Below are 9,182 nucleotides of genomic sequence, written 5' to 3'. Positions count from 1 at the left end.
AAGCTCATGGACCCTACCCAGGCTTAAAAGCAGAGCAATGTCTTGCATGCAGTTCAATGCACATAACAGCTGAAGGGATGCTCTTCTGAAGGAAACACAGGGATGGAGAAGAGTAAATGTTTGAAAGAGGCAGAGGGAAAAAAAGACGTGGTTTATGAAACCACTATCTGCCCATTACAATGTAGCCCTAACATGTTTACCAGTACAGATTAGTATCTACTCAACTTGGTGCATGTGACCCTAACTATTCACTTCATGGCTGGGCAGGTAAGTAACTCACTTGTAACTTTATAGACTGAGAAGTTAATAAGCTCACAAAAGCTTCGAAACTTGGCCGTGCCCAGCAGCCATCAAACCTCAACAGGTTTTTTGGATGAAAGGTGAAACGTCTCTGAGAAACCCAGCTGCTGTCGTTTCTACTCTCAGAGATACCAGGAATATGTGTGTCATTCATGGGCGCTGGTCACTAAAATTGAAATGGACTCCTCTCAGAGTATTTCTAAACATATGAAATGAAAAATGTTTCACAAAAACTTGCAACGATGTTAAACAGCAAACAGAAGAGAGGTATGGAGAACATTCATCCTCTTAATATTTGTTAACACAAACAAGGCAGCATGGATTTTTAAAAGGGGGAAGAAGAAACAACATCAGGCAGAACAAAAATAAAAAGTTGGGAACAAAATAACTGATGAGGGTTTAAAATGCATTTTCCATGAAATTTCGTGACGCTTACCGGGTTCTTCCTTTGGAGGGATTTTGCTTGGAAAATAAATGTAAACTAAAAACTATTTCTAATAATGGTAAAAGCTTAAATTCTCAATGACGGAGAAACTATAGGAAAAACAGACCAAAGTGCCTACATAAATTTTACAGAAGAGGTGTTTTAAAAATCTGTATTTAAAGGAAGGACATACTGACATTTAGTTATTTATTCAGAATTTTAAGAATAACAGCTTTAAAGCAAATAACAAATGGATAGTAAAAACTAAACACCTAAAGGTAATGAAACTGAAAAATATGACACAACAAGTACAATGTATAGAAGGGAATCACCCGCAAAATAAGAACTATGGAAGATCTAGTTGAGACAAATAGACAGTTAAAATGGACCTTTAATGTGCCTTTTTTGATTTCTTTTTCTTTCTTCTCTAACAGCATGTTGAATGCCAAAGCATCAAAATCTGAGTTAAGTCTGGACTTTTTGTTTGTTTGTTTGGATGTGGACTTGCTGCTGTGTTTCATTTCTTGCTGGATAGCTTAAAGGCACTTGAGCTTCAGGGCATGAGCTGATGGCCGGACATTCTCCTTCAGGATTTTCTGGTATAGCGCAGAATTCATGGTTGCATCAATTACAGCAGGCTATTGTACTTTCTACCACGACATTTTCTCTGTGACTATATATGACTATATTATTCAAAACTGTGTGATTATTGGTATAAATAAAAGCTTGAACATGTTAAAGTGGAAACTTCAATACATTTGTTCTTGGCGCAGTTCACAACAGTCAGTGCAAGGTTTTGCGGGAAAAAAAGCCCAAATTTCTTTTCTGCTTTCTCACAGAATAGATTGAGCTGTCAACTTTATTTACATTCACTAAGTTGGACCCTAGAATAACCTGAGCCTGCATTATTCATCATGCTGAGCAGGTACACTGAAGGACATTACCAAGAGTCCCTGCTAAAAAGCGTCAAAGAACCTGAATTGATGTTTCTTAGAAACGTTGACACCAGCAGCTCATCTGAAAACAGTGCTTTGGTATGGTGTATGAAGGACCTGCTCCATACACATCTTTGTGGTGTGAAGACACAAAACATAATAAGTAGCAAGCAATGAAGCTTCCTCTTCTGCCTCCTCCATTCAGTACCTGCTTCTACAAAAGAAGCAGACTGTTTCATGTGATAAAGATGAATTTTAGTAACTCTTGAAAGTGGGGAAAGTGAGTAAATCTATAACAGTGAAATTGTGCAATGAGCCTCTCTCTTAATTGGGTCAAAGTTGCTGCTGAAAACAGACACACCTCTGTTTTTCGCGGAGAAAAAACGCCATCTAGTGGACAAATGCAAAAAAGCGCTTTCAGCACTGAAAGAAGATCCATTCAAATCCATTAATCTCCTTTACTTCGAAAGCTTTTGCTGAATGACACCCTGCAAAGTGTGCATTATATTTCTTATTATCATTATTAGTAGAACACTCCTTTAGATTTTTCAGGGCCACCACTACTTTTATTAATTCACTTATTCAGTGTTTCAAATAAAAAAATAAAATAAAAATGCATTGCAACCTGAAACTGGCTTTTTCCTTCAGGTACCGATGATCAGGACTGGACTAAAAATAAGTGACAAAACAGCCCATGTCCAGAGAAAACCTCTGGAAGACCTTCAGAAAGACTGAAGAACTATTCAACAACAGCAGTTTAAACATTATAAAAAAAAGTCTGGCTGCTAATATAAAGAAACAAAATGTAAAGAAAAGAGTGGTGGATCAAAACTTTGTGTGGTGTCCTTGTGGCAGCAGAGATACATCAGTGATACATAACCATTGTTTGGCAAGCTTTCCGCCACAGCTTCAAAAGTGTCCATTTTTCAGCCAATCACAGAGCAAGCCTTCCTGATCAGTTCGGTGTCACCAACTTCAGTGACACTCCCCAAGCAGATCATAAAAAGGTACACTCTGCTCACCAAAACAGACACTCTGTGAGAGGCCCCCTGGGAGCACATGCCTTTTTGACTGATCTTGATAGGACTCATTCCATAGTATAACTTGCAGCATAATTTGGAGCGAGCCCTACTACCATCTCAAATTCAAGGTCAAATTCCGTACAATGAGGACATCAGAGACAGGCCACAGAGTTCCCAGCCTCCTCCTTATTGTTAAATCATGACCTCTGAGCTTAACTGAGGAAAGTGAGGACTGCAGTATCTTTAGATGTTTAGAGGTTCTTTTGTGACCTCCTGGATGAGTCGTTGATGTGTTCTTGGAGTAATTTTGGTAGGCCACCTACTCCTTGGTAGGTTCACCACTGTTCCGAGTTTTCTCCACTTGTGAATAATGGCTCACTGGAGTCTCAAAGGCTTAAAAATTATAACTCTTTCCAGAGCGACAGATGTCAGTGACTTTGTTTCTGTGGCAGTAGTCTTTAGATCATACCATGATGTGCTGCTTTTTGAGCTCTTCACTTTGTCAGACAAAGGGACAATGGGACATTAAAAAAAAAAAAAAAAAAAAGCAAACAAACTGCATTTTGTATTTACTCAGGTCAGAGTAATAGAGTCATATTTACTCTATTAAAATTGCGCAACCCCCCCCCCCCCCCCCCCCCCCCCCAAAAAAAAAAAAAAAAAAGAAATCAAGAAGGGGGCAAATAATTTTTCACAACACTATGGAGGCGATTTAAATACTTATAGACAAAAGAAAATGAGATGCATACTGTAAAAGAAAAAACAAAATACAGGAAACCAGATCCATGATATAATCCTTTATTTTAACCCATGGGATTTCATTTTTACAGTGCATTTCTTTACAACAATAATTCATTAAGTGACAGGTTTTAGCCACCACTACGGATCAGATAACTATGTATGTTACATTTCTGAGCTCCTCAAAGATTTCAACTTCATAAACACCGTGCAAAAGATTCCAAATATTAGACGATGATAACTACAAAGATAACGAATGCAGTGATATCTGATTATCCACTGACACTGTTAGCCTCTTGTTATCAAACTCTCAGTTAATCTTTAGTCGTCTCAGTGTTATTAAGCAGCTAGCTATCTGTACCATTAAACATACAGAGAGGTGGCCGATTAGAAACCTGCTGCCATCCATAACAAAGAAATATCCTTTGAAAAGAAAAAAAAAAAGAGAGAGAGAGAGACAAAACAAAATATGGCACCATTGTCTCAACAACCAGTAGACAAACATTTTTAAGGGGACTGTTGCCAAGCTACCCTTAAAAAACAAAAAACTAAGAGCTCTGTTCAGTCCTCAGCATGTGGAGGAGTCAGTCAGATGGACATAGAGCTTTATGTGGACACCAAGCCATTCGACTAGAGGAACATCAGCACAACCCTTCAGTCACATCTTCCAAGCACCTTCAAATGACTCATCTGAAGAAGACTTCACAGAAACCTGCTGCCTCCCACCCTCCTTCTGTCCCCACAAAACCACATCAGTGTGCGCCACACATCCCTCAGAGCGTTGCACCGCGACTATACCAGAGAAAAGCATAGATAAAAGACACAACCACATCGACCTTGCACATACAGAACACACTGCAGCAATGAACATGTACACGACCTACCAAATGCACGTTAACATAAACCCAGTCCAGTTATCCATCACATGTTACATTCAGGCTCCGAGAGGACAAAAAAAACAACAACAGCAAAAAAGATGCAATGGCAAAGTAAACAGCAGATTTCTCCCTTTTGCTCAAGTTTGGTCACAAGTGCCCTCCATTACATGACAGCTAGTAGTGCACAAAATAAGAATACAAAATTAGACTTTTAAATACTGTAGCAGCATTTCTTTTCTTTTAAAGTTGAAAGCCTCCAGTAGTACAGGTACAGGCTTTGGAGTCCCCCGACACGTGGAAGGGTGAGCGATTGTCCTCTGAACTGCGAGACGGTGTCCGTCAGGAGGGTGCAGGTGTTTGGTACTAAAAGGTGTGTGGACAGGTTGGAGATGTGTCTCAGGCGGGGGCACCACTAGAGGACTGAGCCGTGTGGAGGCAGCAGGACGCTGCGGCGCTTAGGCCTAAAGATGTCTTTGACCAACCCCCTCCTCCACCTGCTAGCATGCCTTAGCAATCCCTTCTATTACAGTCTATACGTACACCTCCGTTTTTAAAGCCCAGCGTCCCAAAGAGTAACAACTGCCCCTCATTCCCGCCCCTGCAGCCAAACTAGAGCTGATTGGCGGTAAAAACAGCGCACAGCTCATCAGTCCCATACGAGCAGGACAAAGCCGAGGCGACAATGCTTCAGAGGTTTCTCTCAGCTGGAGGCTGTAGCGATGGCCTTCTTAAGCTGCTGGCTACGGATCTCGCGGGTGCGGGACTCGAGGAGCAGGTCGTGGCAGGTGTTGCACACCAACACGGGGTCGTAAAGCTGCTGGTCTGGGATGGGAAGCTTCAGGTGACAACAGTCTTTACAGAACACATTACCACAGTTCCTGAAAATGGAGAACACATGTAACGTTATTAATAGGACAAATAATATTTGATGTGTAGGTTTCTAAGACACTTTAGATACCAAACGTATAAGATTTCAAAATAAAAGATCCTCAGGACCCAAAGAGGGCAAAAATGAAAAGGCTAAATGCAGATTATGGATTGATGAGCAGCACAAACAGCTTTACGCTTCTTCCTGAAGCACATTTAAAGGTCTTTTCACACATGGCAACTTTACTGCATTCCATCCGTCTTATTGCATTTGGGAACGGAAACACAAGTCATTGTTTACATACATTATAAATCAGCAGATTCTATTTATTACATGTTGGAAAACTTGCTGTGTTTAAGTTACATAAAAAATGGATCTAACAGTTGAACACATGCCCTGCTCAGAGTGCTGCTCTGCCTGTGAATATGAATTTCCCCCCCTGCCTAAAATGTCTCAGTGGAGCATATAATTAATTCCCCAGTGAGTCAAGAGCCTTTGATGCTGAAACCAAAGCTTGGGAAATGCACAGCAAATTGTCTTTTAAAGGCATGCTGCTGCTTTGGCAGAGTCACTGTGCAACTAAAGAGTGCAGAGAGAAACAGGCATACAAAATATACAAACACAACCAGCTTTTAAAAGGAAACACTCAGATCTCTTAGACAAGTGCTAATCGTGAAGCAGCTTCACTTCAAATGCGAAAAAATATTAAGGCTTAAATGTTAAAAAGGATTTGCACAGCATTTGGAAAATGTACTTATTCTTTCTTGTTCAGAGTGAGACGATGAGACTAATCTTGTACTTGATGTTAACCAGCAGCTGGTCAGATTAGCTTAGCACAAAGACTGAAAACCGGCTGAACAGTTTGTCTGGCTTTATTCAAACAGCAACCAAATTTGCCTTCAAAACTGCGCCAGAATAAAAGGAATGGCTGAGCACATAATTGCCCAGTAACACAGCAACAAGATGCTTTCACACTGCTGACAGCTAGCAAAGCTAGCATTAGTTAACCTGAGCTAACAGGCTTATGGCTTCACATTTACTTTCTTAATCTGAGCAAATACGTAAACACAAATATTTCCACACTAATATTAATCTAGTCTAATCTTGGCATTTATCTATTTTTTCCTCCAAGTTTGAGCACATGTTGGAAAAATTAACAAAAAAAAAAAAAGAAGTCTCTACCTGCAGTGGTGACGTCTCTTGGCTATCCAGAACTCACAGTCACAGTTAAAACAATGGGAGGCCATGTGGTCGGGCACCCACCTCGTAACCTACACACAGAGATAGATAGATAGAGATAAGTATCAGAAAAGTGTGAGACATAGCTCTGCTCCTGGACATGCAAGTGAGAAGTGAGTGGGAACAAGAAAGGAAGAGTGAAGACAGAAGCTCTGTAGGACACTCACCTCAGTGTCCCTGGGCTCCACTCGATCCCAGCTGCCCTCGGACAGACGGTCCTCGCTGTGGGTAGACAGAGAATCTTCCTCATTGCTGTTGTCTGACTCACGCAGACATGTCTAAGGAGAGAACAGAATGAGATCAGAGGATGGATACAAATAAGAACTCTTCTGAAAATAATTGAGAGTAAATACTCTGAAGACAAAGAGAAATGCTTTTAGCTCTTTCAGTAAAGTCTGTGCTTAAAAAGTCACTCACAATGTCATCCTCGTACTCGACGTATGGCTCTGAGGGAGGGGTGCCATACTGTTGACTCTCAAGCCTCATCTGCAGCTGTCGCACCTGCTGTCGGAGCACCTCAACCTCCTGCTTGTAACCTGCCTCAATCTGACGCAATCTCTGCTGCACGGCATCCATCGGCACAGGCAGCCCGTCGTCATCCAGGTAAGCCAGGGCCTGGGGAGGTAGTGGCGAGCTGGAAGCTGAGGGTGAGGAATAAGAGGCTGGCAGGAGCTGATGGGCTGCCAGTGAGTAGCTGGTGAGGGCAGCAGGCCCGCACAGTCCAGTGTAGCCTGCACTCCTGGTAGGCCATCCAGTCTGCAGCGCACTGCTCGGACAACAGAGAGCCTCCCTGCGGCAGCACTGCGAGCCATTGGCAATGGCAAAGCCCTGGGCACGGAGGAGTTTACTGGCAAGCCGGCGGCTCTGCTGGATGTTGGGGTGCTGGGCCCGGCTGGCACCAGAGGCAGACTGGACCAGACCCTGGACACTCTCCCAGTGGGAGCTGAGCAAGCACAGGTCCGAGAGCTGGCTCTGGGAGATCAGAGGGCGAGCAGTTAACTGGATGCAGTCTACAGGAGCTGCCGCTAACACGCGCTCTCTTCCACTCGCCCCATTTGTCCTCGTGTCCTCCTCCTCCTTCTGGGGTTGAGCTTGTGGCTGAAACTCAGGCTGCTCCTCATCATTCAAAGTATTCTGCGTAAATTCCTGGGTCACTGCGGAGGGCGAGTTGGGGGGATGATCATTCTCACCTGTAAGAGTCTCAGTGGAGTCCCCCATGGGAAGGAGTGGTGTTAGCTGCTTTAAAGCCAGCAGGCTCTTTGACTGACTATCAATTTGTCCTTCAAATACAGAGGTTGGTGTGTTGGCTGCAGGTTGAGTGCTTTTGCAGGGCAAAGGTAAGCAGGGCTCTGATTTATGAGTGGGTGATGGTATACTCTCAGCAGTCCTACAAGGGCTCTCAGCCTCCATTGGAGCTTGTTGGAGTGGAGTATCTGTGATCTGATGCAAAGCTTGCATGAGGGCAGGAGTGGAAAAGGCAGTGTGAGCAAGTGTGACATCCTCACTGAGGGGAACAGGTGAGAGGGGCAGGGAAGGCAGGGGCTGCGTAGTGAAACAGGGTCCATCCACAGCCTCTTCAGCACCCGCTACACCTGGGACAGCTTCTGGAGTCGGATGCACAGATTGTCCCTCTCCACTGTCCACCGCAGTGTCAGGTATGAGCTCGTTGGAGACTTCTACAGCGGGTTCTTCCACAGCAGGTGAGGGCTCCAGTGCAGAGCGACCCTCCTGGCAGTGCTTGTTGAGATTGGGGTCGCTTGATGTTCGTGTCAGGGGCATCCCATTCTCAAAACCTGACAGCAGGTCATCCATGGAGCGGGTCTTAGGAAGTCTGTAAATCACCAGTACATACAGATCTTATTTTTTAATGTGTATAAAATGCAGTAATACAGTTCTCCATTTTGAACTCTAGAGGGCAGTCTGACTGTTAACATTACTAGTCAGACTGCGGCAATAGTATTGCTCAGACAAACAGACCTGTCCAGGGAACGGGAGGTAAGCTCATCTCCTGTGATAGAGGGTGGGAGGTAGAGATCCACAGAATCATCCACAGCAGTGCAGGGGGAGGAGGTGGTCAGGTAGACGGCTGTCCACAACTGTAGTGCCCGAGTATGGCAGACTGGCTGCAGCACCTGGCAGACAAATACACCGGGAGGATAAGTACATAGTAATGGCGTCTAAGATCAAAAGTCTTTGAACGTGCATCAGAAAGGATGGCAGGGAAAGTAGGATAGATTTAATCTTTAATCATACTGAAGTTCAAAATCGGAGTCACATTATCCCTTAATCAAAACACTTATTGTGCTCACTGAGATTGTGACTGAAGATTATGATCATTACTATGATCAACTGTTTCCTTCAGCAAGTCACCTCACTGAACACTAACTGAAAACCACAGTGGCTTTAAAAGGAAACACTCAGGAAGCAACTTCCAGCTGCAACTATACTAAACTACAGGGTGGGCCATTTATATGGATACACCGTAATAAAATGGGAATGGTTGGTGATATTAAAGTCCTGTTTGTGGCACATTAGTATATGTGAGGGGGCAAACTCCTCAAGATGGGTGGTGACCATGGTGGCCATTTAGAAGTCGGCCATCTTGGATACAACTTTTGTTTTCTCAATAGGAAGAGGGCCATGTGACACATCAAACTTATTGGTAATGTCACAAGAAAAACAATGGTGTGCTTGGTTTCAATGTAACTTTATTCTTTCATGAGTTATTTACAAGTTTCTGACCACTTATAAAATGTGTTCAATGTGCTGCCCATTGTG

At 43.3% G+C, this 9,182-nt stretch overlaps 1 protein-coding gene across 5 annotated transcripts in view; it reads right to left on the bottom strand.

Moving 5' to 3' along the window:
* Window positions 1-3,465: 3,465 nt before the first annotated feature.
* The window catches only part of mtmr4 (myotubularin related protein 4), a 45,495-nt gene continuing 39,778 nt past the window's right edge, over window positions 3,466-9,182 (bottom strand). For all 5 annotated transcript variants that reach the window (XM_085174783.1, XM_085174784.1, XM_085174782.1 and 2 more), the window contains 5 exons: window positions 8,382-8,536; window positions 6,822-8,235; window positions 6,572-6,682; window positions 6,348-6,436; window positions 3,466-5,175 (listed from right to left, as the gene is read on the bottom strand). In XM_085174783.1, the coding sequence (XP_085030909.1) occupies window positions 4,998-5,175; window positions 6,348-6,436; window positions 6,572-6,682; window positions 6,822-8,235; window positions 8,382-8,536 (1,947 nt within the window). In that variant the 3' untranslated portion in view covers window positions 3,466-4,997. The remainder of the gene's footprint in view (window positions 5,176-6,347; window positions 6,437-6,571; window positions 6,683-6,821; window positions 8,236-8,381; window positions 8,537-9,182) is intronic.

Source organism: Neolamprologus multifasciatus, chromosome 10 (genome assembly GCF_963576455.1).
Source record: "Neolamprologus multifasciatus chromosome 10, fNeoMul1.2, whole genome shotgun sequence".
Lineage (NCBI taxonomy): Eukaryota > Metazoa > Chordata > Actinopteri > Cichliformes > Cichlidae > Neolamprologus > Neolamprologus multifasciatus.
Note: the sequence above shows the minus strand (reverse complement) of the source record. Positions and strands in the feature narration are given on the sequence as shown.